Here is a 23,653-nt window from a genome sequence, read left to right as displayed (position 1 = left end):
CTTTGAACAAAGTAAATTTTATTCAGGCCGTACTTCGTTCACACTGCACTCAAGGATTTAGCGCAATTCTTTTTATGTATAATTTAAATAGCATCGTGCTTGTTTTTACAGTTTTTTTTAATACAAGAAATATACATACGGCCGTTTGCAAACTGAAGGTAATACGTTCAATATACTGAAATATATTTTGAAACATTGAAGAACCTCTCTTTAAAACGACTTTTTCGTTGTTTTAGAATTTACGGCAATCCTAATTTTTGCAAAAAAAGCTAAACCCTGAAAATAGTGTAGTCGCTCCTTACAAATTTAAGAAACCGGAGAGCATAAAAAAGGTCTTAATCCAGGATTGACGAGAACAAAAATGGATAACCATGGACAATTGAACACATATACACATGTTCCACTTTCCAGCATTCCAAGAAGTTGCCTGCATCATGTAGAAGAGGAAAGCAAACGTATTGAAGGCTAGAGAATGACCCGTCCACGCAGATTCCGTCAGCATTTTTAAGCAATCATAAAATAGCGACAAAATATTCCTAGAAATGCGCTGAATTCCCTGGAAGACCACGAATGCAACTTCGCGATAGACAATATGATCGCTTAAAAACGGATATCTTTCGCGTACATGTACACGCGTCCGAGCAACATAATGAGCCATTCCTATGCATTGCTCAGAGTCAGTTCTAACATTCGAGATACATAGTCAATATTCGAGTCCTCAGTCTTTTCCTGTATTACATGTGAAGCATATTTTTGAAAATCTTCAAATTGAGGATCTGTCATGACTGATCCATTCATAAGTATATTAATTTCCCCTACAGAAGTTTTAATAATTTGATACTTTGGTACTGTTTAAGTAATAACAAATCGTCTAACATCAGTCTCGTACAAATCGCAAATCTGAATTCGGAAAATCAATGTTTTACTCATGGTCCAATCATGTGGCATGTTTACTGGTTTGGTCTTGCGCCTGACGTCTAAACAGTCGAAAAAGCCTTTTAAGACTCGACCAATTTTTTTATTTATCCGAAAAGACATGAAAACAGTATTGCAGAACAGTATATATTCACTAATAAACGAGCGGCAGAACCATGGGCTAGTTTTTGTTTGTGGCAAATAAAACTTATTGGAGGATTCGAACCAAACAATAGCCAGGCTCCAGTTGAATGTGGGATAGATTCCTAGATCGGTCGGTTCGGTTCTTCTCGCTTGATGGGCGAGTGCTGGAAAGATTAGTAGCTGGAGTGGCCAGCAATATAGGATTGCCGGGGCTTCTGAGGCTGTTCCACAGCGTTCCGCCGGCACCGGTGTCCTTGCCGTGTGGGAAGGCTTCACATTTGAATACGTCCATAGGCCGCCAAATTCTTCACACACTTGGCGCTGCGCCAAGAAAACCTACACACACGCACTCACGGACCCATAAGGAAACATGCACACATATAAGATGCAGCACACAGAATTTCATAAATGACAAGTTTTGCTTTAGAAATTTTAGCTGCCCGAAAGTGCCTTCTGAAGTATGTGAGAGCGCAAGCCAACGGAAAGAGACCACTCGAGTGCCGTAGGACGTACCCCAGAAAGAATGATGTTTTTGAAATCCGTACTGCGCGAACACTGCGACGCATACTTTCTGAGACGAACGTTGCCCAGAAAGTAGCGAGAGCTGTTTGCACGGACTGGTACGGTCGGAAAAATTCGAAACTTCACGAGACACGTTCGGCTCAAAAAGAACCTAGTTTGAAACCGCCTATGGAGGTGCAGCAAGAAATAGGATACTTGCTCTGCCGACAGCCCAGGCAGGAACCGAAATCATTTGCTCGTTCCGGGCTTAGTTACAAATATGCTACTTTCTGCGCCTACCGGTGCACCATAATGTGTGGCATTGTAGGCACACCATGCAGTGTGGAAGAGAATTCGCTTCTTTCTGGTTCGTGCGATATACACTCGACGCAGTCACTGGCGCTGGCATTGAGATGAAGGTAATCGCGCGCACCGCTCGTCGGCTGTGAGCGCTGCGAGTGTACATTACTGCATCGCTTTGAAAATAACGTCAATTTTTAAAGGAATCTACATTAAAGTTCTAGAAGAGAAGAGAGTCGAAACCGGAACAGTCGAATCGACTCGAGTTTAAAAGCTCTTTAGACGAATTCCGCGTTTCTGATGGTTTCTACGTTTCCGATAGTAACATTGAAGGAACTGAAAATACAAAGATTGTCGCACAATATTGCTATGTAAATTTGACAAAATGAAGTTTTCATCACCAAGATATGAACTATCTTTGAAAATATCATTACCGTTGAACGGCGCAACATAAACCCAAACCCAAATGACCGTTCGAGTGAACTACGTGTTCGAGTTTGAGTATGATAATAGGCCCAAACAAATTCATTCTTTTCTTCTATATATGTACCTGTATTCAATATATAGTTCCACAATAAAAAGTTAAACGAATGTATATACCTCCAGATGGAGTACTTACGTCAAATAAAGCAAGAATAGCACAAACTGAAATATAAGAATGTTCAGTGCATATAAAAATAACATTAGCAGACATTCTATAAACAATGTAGATGTTAACAATCGATAGGCAGTTACAACTTTGTTTTATCGCTATTTGTGTTGCATTATTAGTAATCGCTCTATACCTATACCGGGTAGAGACTTCCGAAGCATACTATGGATTTTCTACCCAAACTCCTCCTACACTTGACCACGCCGTGCAGAGCGGTAACATATTTTCCGAATATCCTAGGATGAGTATACAGGCTCTTCAAACCATTGGACAAATGGTTAATATGACTAAGATTAGAGGACATCAGACAACCACTCCGAAATCGTGGACTGAAAGCAACAAAGAACATGTATCTGCTGCAGTTTGTTCGACATTTGTAGCTGCCGGTTAATAATCATTATTATTAGTATATAAGTGAAGATTAATTCTACTTCGACCTTTCCAACGCAATTTGTAAGAAACACCCTATCTCCAAGAAAGTATAAGAACATCAATAATCGTTGAAATAAATCATACAATGAAACATTAAATGAAAATGTTACAATCACAATAACAACTCTACACGTCTTCGTAAGATTTGGAAACAGTTACCTAGTTGAATATCAGTCGAACCATATGAGAATTACGTACATAAGTAATTAAGTATAGTCATCTCATTTCGAAACTACTGCTGATATTTCTTTAAATTATCATTAGTCTGGTTCCCTTAATCGTCTAATATACAACTTATGGCGATTCATTAGTTGGGTTGCATTTTATCATTTCCGACATTCGTAATAGTGCTTCTACTACTCGTGCAACACTCTAGCTTCTAGAGTCGTTGCTTTCGCTAAAACTTTCACTTGACTCATTCCGACTAACGGTCGGGGGTTTTGGCTTGTATTCGGTAATTACAACAGTTACAGAATTAACAGTTACTTCACGAGTTTGGCCACTGGTGCGGTCGATATTTTTTAACCGTGGTGGATGCTTCGAACGTTTGTTCTTATTGCGTGATGTTTTCATGTTGGCCGGCGACTTTACAACTGATCCTGTCGTCTGCCCAGATACACTTGGAAATACTTGTGTAGCGGCCTGTTGTGCCACTAGTGCTGAATTAAGCCGCGGCTTTCTTGTCGAAGTTCCTGGAACAGAGTACACTGTAATTAACTATAATGCGTTTCGTTTTGTTGAGTGCGATCATAAAGGGTTGATGCTGCTTGAAACGAAAAGCATGTGTCACCAGTTTGGCCAATGATAAGGGCATGTTTTGCACGATTTGTAGAGTACCTTTTCGAACGTCGCACATTAAACACTTGAATGCTTCGGCTGTGTTCCGGTAGGTGCACACGCTGCAGTCCCAGAAATTTTCTTCCACTACTTTAGATTGGCGTTTTGCTCGACGTACAGGAGATTTGCTTTTATCCATTGCTATGAAACTCCGATGTTTAGAACATTAGAATGTGCTATTTTCACCTTTTTATACGATATTAGGTTTGGACTTATTGCATCTACAGCGTCTGGGAAATTCTACAATCATAAAATCAAACAGAAGGTAGAACCTTCGTATTAATGCTTAGACACATTTAAACATGGTATCCTTGCAGGAAATATATTGCTTACTTTTCTTTTTCTTCAGTAATCTGTATTATTTGCTTTACAACAGAGTTTGTCACAAAATGCATCAATTTTTTGTACAAAAATAAGTCAATATGTCAAAAAGAAAGAGCCATATTTTCTTGCATGAGCAGAACAAGCCATATTTCCTTGCATGAGCAAGGAAATCGAACACTTTGATACACTTTTCAATGGAACAACGGACACGAATAAAACAGCAGAAACGGACGATTGTCAAAAAGGTTCAGCTTATAGCATTGATATTTTATGGCTATAAAGCGTTGGTGAATATTATAGCTCACGCCAAATATTCAAATCTATTATAGGAAAAGACCAGTAAATTCTTTTTTTATTATTTATGTATTTATTCATTTATTTTAAAAATACACAATTATTTAGTTACCCAGCGACGAACGCACAATCGCCGGTTTTAAAATATTATTGCTACATTACATTTACTTCTTCTTCTTCTTCTTCTTCTTTGGCACTACAACCGCTGTGCGGTCTTGGCCTGCACCAGAGACAATGTTAATGTCAATTATCCCTTGGTGCTATCCGTAACAGTTCGTTTTTACGGGCGGGGTTGATGGTCCCGCGCTGGTATCGGGAATCGAAACCATCCATGGCCGGTTGAGTAACAACCGATCCCGGGATTCGAACCCTGGCCAGCTGCGCTGACAGCGAAGAGCGTTACCGACTACTCTATCAGCGTACAGAATGTTAGGGTTTGTTAATCGCATGAGTTCAAAGTTCCGTGACGTTATATGTCTTAAAGCTATGTATTGTGCGATTGTTCGTCCGATCCTCGAGTACGCTTCTGTTGTATGGCATCAACACTATCAATGTTGGATTGATCAAATTGAGAATATGCTTGGGCTACGATCACTCGAACATCGTAGACAGTCGGCACAGGCTGTGTTCGCATTTAAGATTTTGACTTCACGTATCGAATCGCTAACATTCCTGATTTGTCTAAATTTTTCTTCTCTTGTCCGATGTCCGACCTAACCTTGAACTCGGAATTGATGCGCGGTCATCCCTCAATGGCCCATTGCTTTCTCTATGTCGTACTTATAACAATTACTCGTCGCTTCTTAATGTCGCGAAGTTTTTGCCTTCATGTTTTTATGGTAAATGTCTCGTCCTCGTTACTGTCGTCCGGATGTTCCATTCGAGAAGCAACAATACTCTGGCAATCGACGATGGTCGACGAAATCGACGAAATGGAGGATGGTGGTGTCAGAAGAGATTTACACTCAGCTCTTTGAATTGTCTTGTCTTGTTGAAGGTCTTGTTGAAGTTGAAGTGAAGGGTCTTGTTTCCTGCCCGAACTACCCTAAGTTAGAAAGAGTTCAGTCCGTTTATTCGTCGATATTCCGGGGAATCCTACGGGACACGTTATAAACTAACACAGCTTGTAGTATGAACCGTACTTTTAGAAAAATTAACTTTGTCAAAAGGATGAGCTTTTGCAGTCCGTTTTAAGGTCCCATGAGAACGCTATTGACGGCATAAGCCGCTGCCATTGCCGTCGAAAGCAGTTCGTTCATGTGTCCGCGACGACGGCACGCCGGCGATTCGAAAGCTCGTGGCTCCTTGGGCTGTTTGACTTAGTTGAATGTTATTAAGTGTAGTGACATATGGCCGCACACGGTTGGCATAATCAACGATAACTAAAGATTGCCTTTTGAAAACAACTCATGAAAACAAGCAACGTTAAAGAAAGCAAAGGCATCTTGTTGACTCCTTCTTGATATATATAAAAGAACTAGCAGGCCCGGCGAACTTTGTTCCGCCCCAAAGGCAATTAGTAAGCAGGTTTTGGATTTTATGTAGTAAATATTTTTTATTATGATTAGCTTTCCTTTTTGTTCAGTTCAGCACCTTATGATACACTACATTTTTGGTTTTATTATCAGGAGCAAAAACAAACAATGCAGATGGTCTTCCGACGCGTGAACATGCCACATATAATTGACCATGTGAAAAACATTGATTTTTCAAATTCAGACCACAAACTTTCAAGGATTGGCCTTGTGATTTGTTAATGGTCATAGCGAATGCAAGACGGATCGGAAATTGAAGTCTTCTAAACTTAAACGGCATATCGGTTGGGCTCAAAGGGATCCTCGGAATGAGAACTTCCTCACCTTCAAATTTTCCTCTAAGTATCGTCGCGTAAATCACATTGTTCATCAATTTGCTTATCACCAAACGCGTTCCGTTGCACAGTTTTGGTTGGTTTATGTTTCGAAGCATGATTACTACGGAGCCAACCTTTAGGCGTAAATTGTGCGGTGGTAAGCCGGACACATCCAAGGAGTTTAAAAATTCAATTGGATAGTTGGTAGCATCATCTTCATTTGTAACACTGTCAATGGATTTTAATGAACAGATTGTTCCAATGATCTTATCCTGAATTATGTAGTTTAGGTCATCTACATTTGTATTCTTAGCCGCTAAAATTGCTCGCTCACTCAACCATCCCTTATTTTTGTAGTTGGAAATTATTGGAAATGGAAATGGAAATTACTTTGTTGATAAGTTCGTCTTTCGATGAGACAAAGTTACAGAAATTCTGAGGAAATGAAATCAATCCGCTTGATTCGTCGACAGGAACTCGACCATTACCGATAGTCAGCAATTGCTCAGAGAAAGCTGCAGCAGATGTATCATTAAGCAATGCAACTCTCATGTTTGTTGTCAGTTGAAGTGTCTTCACATAGCGCCATAGGTTCGAATATTTGAGGCAAGCGTATATTTGGTCGGCAGCCGTTGATCTTGGAATTACTGGTAGTGTTTGGCGGAAATCTCCAGACAGTAAAATCATTGCGCCTCCAAAACATCTCGAGTCATTGCGTAGATCTTTCAATGTTCGGTTAAGTGCTTCTAATGCACGTTTATGCGCCATTGTACATTCGTCCCAGATGATGATTTTCGCTTCTGATAATACTTCGGCCAATGCGGAGTTTTTTGAAATATACAATGTTGGTTCTTCAATAGTATGAAGATTTAACGCCAATTTAAATGTTGAATGAGCCGTACGGCATCCCTCTAACATTGTGGCTGCTATTCCGGAAGAAGCAACCGCAATCGCAATGTGAGATCTCGCACGAACAGTGGCTAAAATGATTGAAATTAGGAACGTCTTACCAGTTCCACCAGGGGCATCTAGGAAATATAATCCACCATTTCCATCGTGCCTTCATCAATGTATCGTAAACTTCCTTTTGTTGTGGATTCAACAGCGGTACATTCGTTTGAACTGCTAAATCTAACTCGTGGTGATCATATTCACGTTCCCGTTGCAATTCTCTATTAAATTCGTTATTAATTTCACGGTTTGTCGCTGGCATCCCTAGCCTGTCTAATGAACTACCGCACATGAAGTAACACATGTCTTCGATCAAGAGTAAAGCTTTTTTATGTATCTCTTCATTCATCTCAAGATCGGGATTGCTGGAATTGACACGAATTTGATATAAAATATCTTCTGACATATTATCCTTGTATTTGTGCCACAGGTTAGTTGGTTTCGATGGAAAGCATGTCGAAATGATGATAGCAAATAATGTGCGTATCTGACTTGGAGATGCCGAGATAATGGCTTCCGCGATTGTCGTTTCCCAATGGGAATCGTTTTCTAGTAAATTGAGTTCTTCACATGCAGCTCGATATGTTGGGAATATTGTTCCATTAACAGTGCGTAGTGACTTAAATGACGTTGGCCCACGCACATTTACCAGTAACAACCGCAAATAGAAGCAATCATCATTTTTTGGATGAACTGTATACATACGACCAAGAGCATCAGTAGAACGCACATCCGGATAACCAGGAACTGCATCGCCTTGCTTCCGTCGCTGAAATTTCTTCGATGCAGCATTCCACGTGTAATAACGTGGCATTTCCCAGTAAAGCAAAGTTCGTGCAAATGAATCCTCTCTGCAGATTGCAAAGAAACTGGTCAATGTTGTCGCTGGAGGAGTTTCAGAACGTTGAACAACATTCGAATCTGTGAAATAAACTCTTTGGCCGTTCTCCAGATGCACCGCCAAATGCACAACAGTAGGATGACGTTTGTGAATAGGGAATGCGAATATACGCCAAATCGCTTCATTGCAGTTCACATAACGACCAACTTGATAGCGCGTAATTTCATCGTAGGTATTCGGATTCGGATGTGGGTTCGGATTGGATTGCGCTTCGTCGGATTGGATGTTAAAAACCGCCATATCGCTGCCTTTCGTGACATATTTGCAAATGTACTTTATGGATTTTACTGAATTGCAATACTCAACGTTGCAGTGTGTCTTGAATGTTTTGGAAATAAGTGGCGAATATGGAACAATCCAACTGCTGTCGACAACGAAATCCATTCTGTTCACTTTTGTTGTGACAGTTCGACCGTTATCATCGGGTGATCGACGCCGATACAGTGGATAACCATCGTTTCCAGTGATGGGCTCCGCTGTTAATTGCCGGGGATATCGTTTGGAACACTTGCCGTTGACCATGCAAGGTGATTGGGGATTGATGGTGCCACACGGTCCATGAATCATATTTTTAATTACAATATCATGTAGGTCTGGATCTGCTTCGTGATCGGGAATCTCAGCACATATGATATCATCCACTTGGTCTGCTTGAATTTTTTCCGCTAACCAAATGAGAATGTGTGCGTGTGGTAGGCCTCGTTTTTGCCATTCGATAGAATACATCCAGCATCGCGTAACTCCGAAGACGCGTTCTTTAACAATGAGTTTTATCAGGCACTGCATTTTTTGGTTGAATACACGTGCTGTGATGTCATGTCGATCACTTGGTTTTTGTCCGGGAAGCAGCAATTCAACAATTTCTTTCCAATTCGGATTGCAGGTGAAAGTAATGAAGAGATCTGGCCGACCGTAATGACGAACATAGGTCATTGCGTCTTGTGCATATTCATGCATGTGGCGTGGGCTACCTATATACGTCGCCGGTAGAATGGTTAATCGACCAATATTAGCTGGATTACTTTCAGTAGCAATTGCATCACGTAAATCTATGTACTCTTCAGAACGCAGTCTGGCTTGGTTCAATTTAAGATAAGTTAAACGTTCCGTTTCTATTTTGACGTACATGTCGACGCAATATTGCTGAAACAGTCGACGAAATCGCAGCAAATGATTGTCAGCATTTTTTCGGATCATCAAACGATACGCGTAATAATTCATGGAACTAACATTCTTTGTTATTTGTTCACCTGAAATTAAAACAGTAAATTTAGTATTTTGAATCGGTTGCCTGCAATTAGTCCAATTTTATCTATACAAACAACCTCTTATTTTTTCTGCAAATAAACAGTTTAATGTTGTTTTTTAAACCAAACAACAGTTTAAAATCAAACAATGTAAACTGTATATTATGTTGAACTATGATATTGATACTCGCCATTTGTTGGATTTATCATTTTGATATTAAAATAATATCCATCTTCTCCTTGCCAAAACATCAACGGGTACTGCAACGTGTCATATGAACGATGTGATTCAGATAATTGTTGCGGTTTCCCAGTATCGCGACGTGTAAGCACAATATCACGTCTTTCTGTGTTTTCACCGACAATCAGGACGGCAACTTCATCTATGGTTGGAGCGTTAAATGTGCGTTCGTGTGTTCCAGATGGTCGTTTATCTGCTCTAATCACGACTCTGTAGTTATCATTTGGCATGCGCTCCAATGCGCTCTTGAACAGCTTGACCAACGCATGATGTTCATGAAGTAGTTGCTGCAGATCTCGAAGAATTGCTCTTTTCATTGTTGCTGCATAAATCTGTTGGCGCCGATCAAGTTGTTCTTCCATATTGCCCATGAAATATATTTGTAAAAAATTATACTGTGCATTCGCTGTGTCTTCTAGTGGTAGCAGTGATCCAACTTGATGGTGAATCTGTCCTTGTATCTACGAAATCAAAAGCGAAATCAGTATTACTATCAGTGTAGAGCAGTCGGTAACGCTCGTCACTGTCAACGCAGCTGCCCTGGGTTAGAATCCCGGGACCAGTTGTCACACAACCGGCCATGGTTTCGATTCCCGATACCGGCGTGCCAGAGGGAGTTGGCGCGGGACCAACAACCCCGTCCGTAAAAGCAAACCCTTACAGAAAGCATCAGAGATTAACATTGTCTCTGGTTCAGGCTAAGAGCGCTCAGCGTTTGTTGCCCAATAAGAAGAAGAAGAAACATAATACGTAGGAATAACTATAATAAGTTATTCTTCCACTATACTGTGTGTTAGTAAAAAAAAATAAATAAATACCTTGAATGTCGGATTAAATCCTCGTTCATTGATAATCTTTGCCCCAAATGACGTCATTTGGAAACAGCCATTGTAATTTCGAATGTTTTCCAGAAAATGACGTGATTCGGGAGTTTCGCCACGAAGCAATGATTCCATTGGTTCTGGTGGCGGAGTCAGTGAAGGCAATTTAACTTTTCCGCTGAGGCAGCACAATCCGGCCGTTTCTCCGGAAAATTTCAACGCATCACACTTATCACAATGAACGTTCATTGGCCCAATGCGAACGCTCTTATGCTCGCTGTACTTAGCGATGCAATTGTATCGAAACGCTGCCCGATACAAATCAGCTTCTTCTTCTGCAACAAAAACTGAGCGAATATTCAAATCGGCATCTTGTCGAAGATTATCTACTTGTGCGTTTCTATTTTTCGCTCGCCGATTTCTGTTTGCCAACCGAGTCCTTTCGCGAGCAATTTCTTTTTGTTCTTCAGTCATTTCATTCGCAACACTTCGCATAGTTTTTGCATTACGGCTTTGTCGGGAAAGATTCGACCGTCTTGGTCGCGGCATTGTTAAGGAAATGTATGAGGCACTTGTTATTCACTGTCCGGTATATCACGATACTACGCTGTGTTCGCGGGTTACTTCAATACATTTTGAAAGTTATAAAAACGACAGCTAAGTAACAATAAAAAATTTCCAAATGTTCGAGAATGTGCGAGAGAGACTGTCAAATCGTCAAAGTAATCGCACGAAAGAGACTCGCGAGAACATACGAAAGAGAGAGACTCGCTGTAAACTCGCCCAACCTTTGCTCGTAGTGACGCTCTCTGTCTGGCCTTTCTCGAGAAAGGAATGAAAACACGCGGTCGTGAGAGAGGGGTGGGGGGGCTTATTTTTGCTTGGGAGGAGGAGACGCTGCATTAGCGAGAAAGAGAAGCGAACAATTGTTTGCTGTTACGCACTCTGTCTGTCTCGTTTCAGTACGAAGAAAAATCATTGTGCAGATTTATTGTGACACGGTCGGAATATAAAAAGTATCCTAAAGCCTTCCTTGGGTTCTAAGCTACCTCCACACCAATTTTCAGCCAGATCGGTTCAGTCGTTCTTGAGTTATAAATTGTGTGACCTTTAGGCGACTTTCTTTTATATATATAGATAGATAGATAAGAAGATAAGATGTGGTTCACTTATAACTCAAGAACGGCTGAACCGATTTGGCTGAAAATTGATAGGGAGGTAGCTTAGAACCCAGGGCTACACATAGAATACTTTTTATACTCCTGCCGAGTCACAATAATCTAACAAAACCCATTGTTTTTCTTCATATTGAGACGGTATATTTCACGCCCTATGCTCGACTAAAGCCAAACAGAGCACGCAACAGCAAACAACTGTTGGCTTCTTTTCTCGCTAATGCAGCGTCTCCTCCCCAAGTAAAAATAGCACCCACCCCTTTCACACGGACGCGTGAAAGGGGATAAGGGCTATGGTTTTTCCCTTCTCGAGAAAGGCCAGACAGAGAGCGTCACTACGAGCAAAGTTAAGCGAGTTTTCAGTTCACTCATTCTCGCGAAACTTTTGATTGTTACTTAGCTGTCATTTTTATAACTGTCAAATATAACTATTGAAACAATCCGCGAACTCAGCGTAGTATCCTAATAACGGACAGTGAATAAAAATTCATGCGAAACATTGCGAATACAATGACTGAAGAAGAACATACAATTGCCCGTGAAACGGCTCGGTTGGCAACGCGAAATCGGCGAGCGTAAAAACGAAATCAACAAGTAGATAATTTTCGACAAGATGCTGATTTAAATGTACCCGTAGAAGAAGCCAGACCAGACCGGGTCTTTTTTCATGAATTTTCTCCTTCAGCTGGTCTAAAAAAGTTACAACAACAATCGACATTTACTGTTTTACATGTTTGCAAGTAATCTGCTAAAAAAACTCCATTCGCATCCCAAAAGCTGATGCTAACACCGTTTAGAGCGATTCATCGAAGAACAAGGTGTTCACAGGTGTTCACACCACTCCTTAGCCTCTTGTTTTCATTCAGGATCATGGTGACAGACTCAAGTTTCATTCGTAGTGATGATTCGATGCACAAAATCTATTTTATCCTATCGAAAACGGTTTAAAAGTTAAGCTTCACTACTATGGCCGAAATGTATCGGGAATCTTATTATACTTCGAAAAATCATTCTTTATTCTTCTAAATCTATGCCATTACCTTCAAAATGACCCATACTCTATGCAATACATTTATGTCTACATTTGTTTCATTCTTTGAAACGGTCCGAACAGATCTTTATAGGAATAGCCTTCAAAACATTTTTCGATTCTCCTCAACTCTACTGAGCGACTTCTTCAGTGTAGTCAGACGTCAGATTGATTGCGGTGGTTGCGGAACGATAAGGGCCGAGTTTGTGGCGAAATTATCACGCACTTGACGCATAGCATTCAAATAGTATTTTTCCTTTTCGGGACACTCTATTAATTTATATCCTTTCTTTTAAAACTTTGGAAAGATTTCTTCGTTTTCTATTTTTGCCTTTCGACATAATCATGAAATGGCGCAGTGGAAATTCTCGAATCAGACAAATTTGTCGTAACGCTAGATATCCTTGTTCCATGTTGGTGCTGCCCGTCCGTGTCAAGTTTGCTTAATTCATCACCTACCTCTGCATGCTACACAAATCAAAGTACATAGTCTAGAAGACGAGTACGGATTTTAAGTTTTTCTGTAAAAGTTCAATGACCGCAAAGCGCACTGCATTCACTGTATTCAAAGAAATGAGGTAAGTTACGTAGGATCATTTATTTTTTTTATTTACAAGTGTACTCTTCTTTGTGCTCGGTACAGATATCGCACGTTACTGCACAGCACCATTTAAACTTACAATTGCACTGCCAAATACGAACATTTTGGTGTGTATTATATCCTCGTCCACAACACAACAGATCGCACCTGTCCTCATTGTTTGAGGTACGGTTACAGGTTCGGCCAACCGTTCCCGGTACACCAATGCTGATGTTGCGTTCGCAATAGTTAGGCGATGCTTGAAGATAGACTAACTCCGTTCTCTTTGGGCTTGGACTACCACTTTCTCTATTTTTTTCATTTTGCGGTATTTGTCGTTTCCTGTTTTAGAGAAGAGCAATAGTGACAAAAGAGTGAACTGTAGAAAACGCGAATATTGTATACCTTTTTTGTGCTAATCGACGCGCGCTATGATTTGTTGATGGGATCACGTATACTAATTTCGCTAATCGATACTTCTTCATCATTATGCTTCCGATGGCGTGAAACGACGGCAAGTTTTTCCAGCATGTTTTCATTGCACAAGATCCGCTGACGCCATGACACTTGCATTCTGTACGCAGGAGAAGTTTTACAATCTATTTAGAATGAATAAAAATCCGAAAACATAACAGCATGAGAATACAAGGCTTCAAACATTTATTTTCTTTTTCTCAAAACGATAGCTCCAGCGGATACGTTCACCACTACCTTTCGTCCAACGCGATTGTTATGCAGGTTCATCAGACTACGGTTATCGCTTTCGATTTCTCGTGCATCGAGGAACCTCTTGGCAAAACGCATTCCGTAACCAATATCCACGGAACAACCGCCCCATTTCCAGTTCTGCGATGCGACATAGTAAACAGTATAGTTGATCTATGTAGTACAAGCATGTGTCGAACGAGTATAATAGTTATTAAGACTCACTTCCAAATCGCTAGATGCAAACATTTTTTGTTTTGTGTCGCAGCCGCAGCTAGTAATGTTTCCTTTTGCACAAGCAGCTGTAATCGAATACACTGCACCGGCACTGGTTATACCGTATGTGTATGCGGCTTCCTTTGAGCCTGTGGATGAAGAAGGAAGCATAGCTACAGTTTTGTCCTGCAAATACTTGCTCCGATGGCTTGTATAGCGAAAAACGTATTCAATTATATTATGTTTATTATCATGCCAACCGCTAACAGCTGAACTAGCTAATGACAATTACTACAATAACGATTGTATGCGTAATTGTGTAACGAATTCTTAACGCTCGGCGAATGACGTGTGGCCTGTGGCGCGACTATCAAAGCGCGCATCAAGCACTTAAAAGCGAGATGCTATAGCACTCGCAAAGATCTCCTTTCGAAGTAATGACCAACAAGCACTGCATAAGGCAATTATTACAGCCATTATTGCTGAATACAGCTCTAGTGAAATTATGTTGTGAAGGACGTTTAATTTATTGTTATTTCATATTTTGTTTTACAAACAAATGTCTGCCATGAAAAGAGTTCATAAAGTGCATCTTAAAATATTTGTATTCAAGTTGATGCACTATCTGGGTTCAAATTGATGCCTTTCGCATAGGAACCGATAAATCGATAAAGCGTAGACGGATGATTTACGGGCGAACCACAGCTAGATGATTAATATTGCCTTAGTTTCAAATATAAAAAAAAAACAAAAAACGATTCATTTAAAAATTTCTTACTTTACCTATAACTACTACTTGCCCGAACATATCTTTCTTCCAAACTTGAGTGCAATTCCATCGATGTTCTGTCATAATAGTTATCAATATCAAGAATTGTGTAAATATCCCTTAAAAAGAAAACTGTACATCTCATTTAAATCTCATAAAAATTGTTACCACGAAAATGCGTTTGACATTCACTAGCTCCTAGTAGTTGCCCAGACGCCAGCGATAGGACTGCATCTGGTGACTCTGCGCATATTAAGCGTTGAGTTGGTGTTAGTCCTGGTATGCGAGAACAAAGCACGGTAGAAACAAAACTTGTGGCAATCCTGTAAGTAGATAGAGTTTTCATTACCAAACATTGTGTGTGGGAACATGGGAACATATTATTCCTTGCGCTAATTCACTTATTGCTTAGAAAAGGGTTCGAATTACGAATAGAGTAATGGTTTTTCGTCTAACTTTGTAACCATCGTAACTTTTATATACAAAGCAGCTCGAATCTTATTCGGCAACAACCGCTGAACGGTCTTTATTTTGGCACCAGAGACAATGTTAATCTCTGTTGCTCTCTGTAACGGTTAGTTTTGACGGGTGGGGTTGTTGGACCTGCACTAAACCCCCTCTGTCACTCCGGTATCCCGTGATAGAGCAGTCGGTAACGCTCGTCGCTGTCATCGCAGCTGGCCTGGGTTCAAATCCCGGTATCGGTTGTCACTCAACCGGCCATGGTTTCGATTCCCGATACCGGCGTGACAAGGGGGTTGGCGCGGGCGTAACAACCCCGTCCGTAAAAACGAACTGTTACGGTTAGCGCCAGAGATATTAACAAAAAATGTTTCTGGTGCAGGCTTCGATCGCCCAGCGGTTGTAACGCCAAATAAGAAGAAGAAGAAGAAGTCACTCCGGTATCAGGATTCGAACCCAGCTACGTGACATTGACAAGCGTTACCGACTGCTCTATCGACGGGGGTTAGCGATAAAACTGTAGCCGCGTTAGAAATGGAACTCGTAGCACTACAAGAAATGGCAGCAGATACATCTACTATAGGTGCCACGATCACGAGCACTTTGTTGGAACAGGCGTTATCGTAGGTTAGCGATTGAAGCTGGCGATCATCGATTCAGGCCCAATTACGAAAGCCATCCTTCGCTCGCGGTGCAAATTTTGCAACAATAAACCACATAAACTTTTACGACCCTATCGAGAAAACCGAAAAAGAAAATTACTATTTCTATGGCACCCTACAAAAAGACATTTGACGGATTTCCTTGATATGATCATCATTCTGAAGGACTTCAACGCCAAAGTCGGTAGTCTACACGAGATAAATAACGGCAATAAAAGGCAATAAAGACAGATTGATCAATTTTGGATCGGCAGTAAACCTGTGGATTGAAAGTACCAAATTTGTGCGTCCCACAAATCCACAAAGCGCGTGGTTGTCTTCGGATGGAGCTACTTCCAATCAAATAGATTACGTATGGATCGATCGTCGACAACAATCAAGTCTGCTCAACGTCAGAACCTTTAGTGAGGAAAACATCCATTCAAATTACCGACCCATTAGAAAACTTTACAAAGCTGTAGTAGGTCACCGAAACAACTTCATACGTATCGTCTGTCATTTACCGCCTATCAACAAAAGCAGTTAATCTGCTGCCGTGACAAGGTTGGAAATCTGATCAGTAATCAGCCAGTAGTCCTCTCGCGCTAGACCCAGTATTTTGTTGCAGCAGCTACTCAATGATCAATTTACTAAGCAGCCGGAAGTTCAACTGGCGAATACAAATCTGCTTCTGCCATCAAGCATCAAAGAGACTGAAACGACCATTCCAGTCGACTGAAAATGAACGAAACACCAGGGATGTGATTGTAGCCGAGCTCGTAAAAAATGGACGAGAGAGAGTCGAAGACTAGGTTTATCAAATCATAGCTAGGGTATGGGATAGCGAATTCCTTGTAATTGGAATTTTGGCATCATCTACCCCATGCACAAAAAGGGAGGTAGGCAACTATGCATACGTTAATGATATTTGTTAAATGAGATTCCGAAGAGGAAAGTCTACCAAAGATCAGGGTTTTATTATGCGGTAGATCCTTGAACAGATGATTTAGTCAGAACATTAGATGATCAGAACATTGACCACCTCTTCGTCGATTTTAAGAGCGCTCTGGCTATGCTCAGAGTAAAATTGTATAATACTCAAATGCTACCATTCACGATAACACTAGTCCAAATGGACTCAACGGGTTACGATATCAAGCGAACATGTACGAGAGCCGTTCAAAGAGTATCGCGACATTTGAATTTCCGCGGGCTCTGTATATTTGATTTTCGATTTTTTATGGCGTTATGTTGCTACTAATATCACTCATTTGTGGTGACAAGTTCGGACATTTTGAGTAATCAGTCCATTTTTGACAGCTGTTTTGCTTGGACGTGTTTACTCCGAAAGTAATTAATCACGAAGCGGTTTTGATATTGAATTTGTGTTTTGGAAACAAAAAAATCGCGCAGAAACTACGATGTGTGAGCAGACGCAAAAGCCTGGCTTCGTTTACAAAACCAAACAAGAAGAAAATATAAAAATAGTATCAAACAAAAATATCACAACACAAATTTGAAATAAAAAGGTATCAAAACCAAATAATAAGTTATAATAAGTTAAGTAAGAGCAATCATACATAGGGTAATATTAAACTCGAAAGAAGACTGCAGTTTATAGTTTATCCTTACCTGAATTTGAATATAACAAATATGATAAACAATTCCCGTGCAACGTGTCTCATCTTATGCTTTTGCTAATGTGACCATGGCGATTTATAAACTAAGCATAATAATTGAGTTTATTTTTAGATTTACTTTCCATTTTCGTAAGATGCAAAATAGCCAAAGAAAATTTGGCTTATACGTTTAGTTTTTTCGTTCTATTACTTAGTAGTTATATTAACACATTTATATGTCTTTGTATCCCAATGCATGTCAAATATCACATGGTTTTGTTCAGGATCAACAAACAAAATAAACGATGTAAACATTAACAGTATTTTCTTATCATCGTTCGTAGTACGTTCACGTTAAGAAAACGTAATACTATTTACAACCCTGTTTATGAATTCACTGCACACAATCCTTCTTTGCTTATTCCATGAAGACCGCTTCTGTCTTGCTCGATAGCATGTACACGAACAAACGACGCACGACTACAACAAAGCGACGAACCTTTTTCGTATATGTTCACTTTTCTGCATTGCTGTTCACTTCACATCACAGAAGAACAATTTTTGTTGCCCTTTATACGGGTGTGGCAAAAATGCAGTGTTAAAAAACCGTTATGGTTTCAAAAATGGTCTCCTGGGCAGGAAACAATTATGAAAGATTCACTTGCGTGTGATCTTGCTATTTTTACGGTTTTAGCAATTGATGATATGTACGATTGATCATGTCACAGTACCCACTTTCATATTTGTTCCCCTCGTTGCTTTGTCTTTTGTGCATATAAAAAACGTAAACTACTCAACGAAAACTTCAATCCGTGCGCCGCCAAATTTTTCAATATGAATAGCTGAAGGCAGCTGTGTTTTCAATAGTTGAAGGCAGCTGTTTACCTTCTCCATGTGATTTTAACAGATCATATAGTAGGCAAATTACTTTGCTCTGCTAAGATTGAAAGGATTACACAAGAGTTAGTAGTTTTGACAGCATTTTGTATTTTCGTTCATAAAGGCGGAGAATAGAAGTAAAACAAAAGCAATTTAGGTGCAACTCGCTACCCTTGTTCCTGCGGTCTTCAATTTAGACTATCCATGCAGTACTTATAATTCGGAATTTACGTGTTTATTCGCATAGTATGATCGACGACAAGATCAAGTGTTTCTGTACCCAGGGGTATAAAGTCGGTCCCCTAAATAATAGGAATAATTTATCTGTATTTAGTCTTGTTTTGTTGATAATTTCATTTCAACATTTTTATTACCTTTTAACTATGTATGCACACTTAAAATTTAACTTCGACTTTTGTGTGTGTGTTTCATACTGTCATACGTTAACAATGAACAGAGTGTGTGGACATTAACTAGATATTATTTCTTATGATCACTGTTCTTGCAATGGTGATTTATTTATTTTGAACGTTTTTGTGATTGCAGGCTTTATTCATAATTAAATTACAGCAGCTTTTTTGGTTATTCTTTACTTTTGTTTGATGTATTCTTAGTTTTTTGTATAAGGTTTGAAACGACTGTCACGTGTATAAATACATATATTTATGTGTATAAATATATATTACACACATGTTTTGTTCATATTCATTCACCTGATATGGTATTAACAACAATACATATCGGATAATCGTTCGTTAGTTATATTTTCTGAATTTGTTTTAAGACTATACATTATTTTAACGTACTTCACAATAAGGAGACTTTATTTGTAACATCTGCTTTCATTTGTCATTTAATCTACACATCGTCTATATTAGCATGCGAAACTTTTAGATAGGCTGCTTGCAAGAATTACAGTTTTTAATGAAAATTGTAACGGTTTTAAGGATGAATCTCTGGTTGATGGAATATTTACTAGCGACGTTTTCTCTAGCGTCCGTGTCCAATATTTATAGGTTACATGTGGCGCTTTCTTACATACCGTATCTATAGTAAGAAGTTTTCGAATAATTATTATTTATAAATGTTTATTTCACTTGTAGCTTTTACTTTCTTTGTCAGCTATTTTTTAAAGATATCTAAATAAGAAAAGAAGTTGCCCGAATGACTTATAATGATGAAAAGGTCCGTGTTAGTTTATTTGTTTGAAGTGTATCATCCTTTTTCTGCTGTAGAAACGTGTTATTGGCATACGTAATACTAGTCTACTATTTAATTACCCAATTGTTAAATTGGCTGCTGTGTGCTTCATTTTTAAGCTATTTTCTTGCCTTTCATGATGTTTATAAACAATTTACTTTGCATAGACCACATTATGCTTTATTTCACAATCCACTGCGGTACTCTATATATGCCTATTGAAATTGTAATTCTTCGCAGGTTTAAAAGAGGGGGCATCACTCGTGGCAACTAATCGAAAAGTTATTACGAAATAACAGTACAATGGACCAATTGTGACGTTATAAAACTAATAGTCATATCATACCAAGCAGTGGTAACTGTAGCAGCACTGAGTATTAGTCCAACTAGTAGCAGTTGCTATTATATTAATGTAATTTGAACCAATTAATCCTAAAAATAACTCTATTCTAAAATTATAATTCTGTTTTATCTAAAAGAGTGGTCCTCGAGTCTTCGTTTGTCTACAGCGGTTCATTCACCGTTTCTAGTGGTAGGTCAACACGATTTTTTTAGTAAAACCGGTTTTGTTCCAAAACATTTATTGCATTTTTGTTTCATTGTTGTTCTATTCCCATTTTAATTCGTTAAATGAAATGGAACTTTGTGACTCGGTAGCGAAGCAACCCACAATGCCACAATGCCAGCTTTCGTGTTTTAGTTTTAGACATTAAGCTACGATAGTGGTCAAAAGGGATCGATGAAATGTCGGTGAAACAGTAATTTATATTATGAAAGACGTAAAAATGTTTAGTTTGCTTGCTAGTTTCGTATCGAAAATAAATCACACCAAGCTGGTTAAAGATATGTATGGAAGTGCATTGATTTTTTTGGCTGTTGGATTCACAATCATAATTAAAAAAATACATATTTCAAAATCTGCTAGTACTTCTATTTTGCAAACACTAATAATATCTGTTATTATTCTATTTAATATTTATGGAGTAATATTTCCGTTTTTGAACAAGTGGTGAATTTATTTAGAACAACTGGGGTAAATTTAATGATACGATTAATTTTACATATCATTGAATGCATCCCATTTCCATCAATATGGTATATTTCATTGCACAAACATTTTTAATCACTCAAAGATTTTTGCTAAATTTTTAACATCATAACTCAAGCAATCATGTGAATATTTATTTTGCACTCTATTTTGCAGAGCTTTAAAAACAGAGCTGATCTAAAATCGTCATATGGACCTTCGATTGCTTCCTACATGATTTATCATTTATGAATGTAACAAACAAAACACACCATAAGCCTCTAAACGTTTGATATGAAGTAGCAGTATTCTGATAATTGTCTGTATAGATGAATCTATTCTCAAAACGCAAAATACAACAAAAACAAATCAGAAAAGTTGAGAAATACACTTCAGCCTTTTAATTGTTTGCAGTGGCAATTGGCTGCGAGAGCTATTTTGATATGTTTCGAAACCGAGCCACAAAGGTCTGAAACTATCAAACCAATGTTAATATTGAAATTGTGAAATCTAGTTTTTCTTAATGTGCCAACTTCGGTCAGAAAGCAAGGCTTCTGTGGTTTGACGATGTTTCCTATATTACGCTCGAAATTCATTGAAACTAAAATGAAAAACATATTTCTTGCTAGTTAATACGCTTTACATCTGTACAAAGTTGAGTAAATTTGTCGCTGTTCAGGGCCCATTAATTTTTTTGGATTACATTATATTCCCTCTGTTTTTTTGCTACAGCAACATCACAGATAGTATTTGGAAAAATATATTTTCAACAATCGAATATCGGCAGTGTTCTAGTTCACGTGAAGTGACAATTTCACGTCATCCAATGAAAATTTGATCAATAAATTATAGCGAATAATGTAAAGTCATAAATAATATCGGAAAATAATTTGATTGTCATGGCACATATAATTCAATAAAGAAATTTCCAGTACAGAAGATAAGAAAAAGGGAAACTGATGGTAAAATTCTAATAACAGAATAGAAATCTAAAAAAATATATGATTTTCTTCAAATAATAAGTACAAAGGTCGTTTGTGCACAAAACAACATTGTATAAGGCACTTTACCAAAACCAAGTGGTGAAACAAAAGAGAAACCGCCTTACGCGTAATTGTCTTAACTTTTCTTCTTCTTACAATACATCAATGAAAACTGTATTGATCTTTTAATAAAGTAATGCTTTATACATTTGTGAAATACAGCGTTACCATTATTTTCAACAAATTAAGCTAATTATAATTTTTCAATTACTATCTGAAAAAGCATAAGTCAAAAAACTGTGCATGTTACAATCCTAAGAGATCTTCGTATGTCTTACATATACAGCAAATGTTGGTTTTGATAACTGTGCCTCTTATGTTTCTTAAATGCAACTAAGACAAAATTTCAAAATAACATCTTTATGCTCCTTACTGTGATGAATAATTTGTTGACGTTCTTCAAAAGCACTATAACGTTCCATAATTATAACTCCACGGGCTATTATCTTTAGGATAAAAAAAATACTCCAATAACAGTTATTCTATAAACCAGCTTAGGAGAATGAAAGCAATAGTTTTATAGTTCAGCGAAGTTTTGTTCGCTTCTGGTTTGTTCATCGGTTCATCGTTCATTCAATTCGAAATCGTTTGAAACATTATTTGAAGGAATGATTTTTTAAATCAAGAATGTGCATTTCGAATAAGCGAGGACTGCTCGGATTAGAAGGTCGACGCGCCATATAGCTTAGTTAATGCATAATGCATTAATAGATTCGTTTAGGAATGTATTCAGATTTCGTAGGTGTGACGGATGGAGTGTTAGTGTACGTTTGCAGTTTTGCTTAGCGTACATATAGTAAGATACATAAGATCTATATCCATAAGCTATAGTTAAATAATGCATGCAAAGCTTGAATACTTTAAATAATAACAAATCTTGCAAGCAGGATGCCATATACCATGGATAAGATTTGATATTGTACAAAACATAAAATTTTCAAACAGCGTGTTTAAGTAACTTAGTAGCTTCACTGCTAAACTCAGTCATTGCAGTCAACTGTTTAATAGTGGAAGCAGAGTAACCTTAGAGCTGCTTAGAAAGAATGGTTCACGTAGTACATTTCTAAGTCCGTAGAGTACTCCATATATTTGCATTTTTTGAAAGCTAAATTTATAGCAATATGTTTTGAGCCATATCAATGTTGGATGTTTTTGCGATGCTAGGAACGACACGGAAAGAAAGGTTCAACACTGTACGTACGTTTGCATTTATTGTCTATTGTATGTTTTTATGTGTGCTAGTTGCAATGTTTTCGTATCTTTCCCATTCTATTTTTCGAATATAACAATGTCAGCAATGTGCCTTTGGTCGTTAAAATTAAATTATTCGAATAATTTTACTCAGCAGTAATGATATCAGTGATCAAGTATCAACACACTATCAACTGTATGGTCTTATGAAATGTGATCTTTCCGTTATTCATCATAGAATACTAAAATCAAGGAATCTGGATCTGCATTTTTCAGTTTTAAACAAAGGTATAAATATTGTGAGAATGTGAAATAATGTATATTTTGAGCACATCATGCATCGTGTATGATTGCACGGTAATTAGCAATAATACGACGAATCTTTTATTCGCAATTTTACTTTACCGTAAACAATAACCAGACTGCAATGATTGAGTTCAAACTTTTATTGCAATTTAGCAGCAAGAGTGTAACAGAAACAATACATATTTTTTTATTGTTGAGTAAACTTTATACATTGTAGCAATTGCTGTTGTTCATAATTTGTATCAATATCTGCTTTACGACCATTTATATCTGAAATTTTTTTTGCTAGCATGTTACTCTTGTTTCTTTACTGTATGCTACACTTTTAACATTATGACGAACAGAACCGTGTCTATGATATTTAAATCTTTATCGCATAGTTAGTGTGCTGTACAGAC

The 23,653-nt window shown here is 38.3% G+C and overlaps 2 protein-coding genes across 3 annotated transcripts; both read right to left on the bottom strand.

The window, feature by feature from the left end:
* Window positions 1-2,480: 2,480 nt before the first annotated feature.
* On the bottom strand, window positions 2,481-4,159 carry LOC131210053 (YY1-associated factor 2). Its single transcript, XM_058203244.1, has 3 exons — window positions 4,115-4,159; window positions 3,782-4,021; window positions 2,481-3,636 (listed from the first exon to the last, which is right to left on the bottom strand). The coding sequence occupies exons 2-3, from the start codon at window positions 3,918-3,920 to the stop codon at window positions 3,317-3,319; spliced, it is 459 nt and encodes a 152-aa protein (XP_058059227.1). The 5' UTR covers window positions 3,921-4,021; window positions 4,115-4,159; the 3' UTR covers window positions 2,481-3,316.
* Window positions 4,160-12,704: 8,545 nt separating this feature from the next.
* LOC131212846 (protein Wnt-2) lies at window positions 12,705-18,227 on the bottom strand. Of its 2 annotated transcripts, XM_058206894.1 has the most exons (7): window positions 17,623-18,227; window positions 15,056-15,210; window positions 14,902-14,964; window positions 14,128-14,267; window positions 13,909-14,043; window positions 13,603-13,796; window positions 12,705-13,539 (listed from the first exon to the last, which is right to left on the bottom strand). In XM_058206894.1, the coding sequence occupies exons 1-7, from the start codon at window positions 17,673-17,675 to the stop codon at window positions 13,224-13,226; spliced, it is 1,056 nt and encodes a 351-aa protein (XP_058062877.1). In that variant the 5' UTR covers window positions 17,676-18,227; the 3' UTR covers window positions 12,705-13,223. The 2 variants fall into 2 exon arrangements, with proteins under 2 accessions (XP_058062877.1, XP_058062878.1); XM_058206895.1 differs by lacking the exon at window positions 13,909-14,043.
* Window positions 18,228-23,653: the final 5,426 nt, after the last annotated feature.

The sequence above is a fragment of the Anopheles bellator genome, chromosome 2, assembly GCF_943735745.2.
Source record: "Anopheles bellator chromosome 2, idAnoBellAS_SP24_06.2, whole genome shotgun sequence".
In the NCBI taxonomy this organism is placed as follows: Eukaryota; Metazoa; Arthropoda; class Insecta; order Diptera; family Culicidae; genus Anopheles; species Anopheles bellator.
The sequence above is the reverse complement of the archived record's forward strand: the minus strand, read 5'-3'. Positions and strand labels throughout refer to the sequence as shown.

Coding starts and splice junctions, on each gene's coding strand:
- LOC131210053 (XM_058203244.1), bottom strand. CDS start 3,920: ATGGATAAAAGCAAATCTCCTGTACGTCGAGCAAAACGCCAATCTAAA. Junction 3,637..3,781: donor AATGTGCGACGTTCGAAAAG/GTACTCTACAAA, acceptor ACTCTGTTCCAG/GAACTTCGACAAGAAAGCCG.
- LOC131212846 (XM_058206894.1), bottom strand. CDS start 17,675: ATGAGACACGTTGCACGGGAATTGTTTATCATATTTGTTATATTCAAA. Junction 14,044..14,127: donor TTGCATCTAGCGATTTGGAA/GTGAGTCTTAAT, acceptor GTCGCATCGCAG/AACTGGAAATGGGGCGGTTG. Junction 13,797..13,908: donor ACAATCGCGTTGGACGAAAG/GTAGTGGTGAAC, acceptor CATTCTAAATAG/ATTGTAAAACTTCTCCTGCG.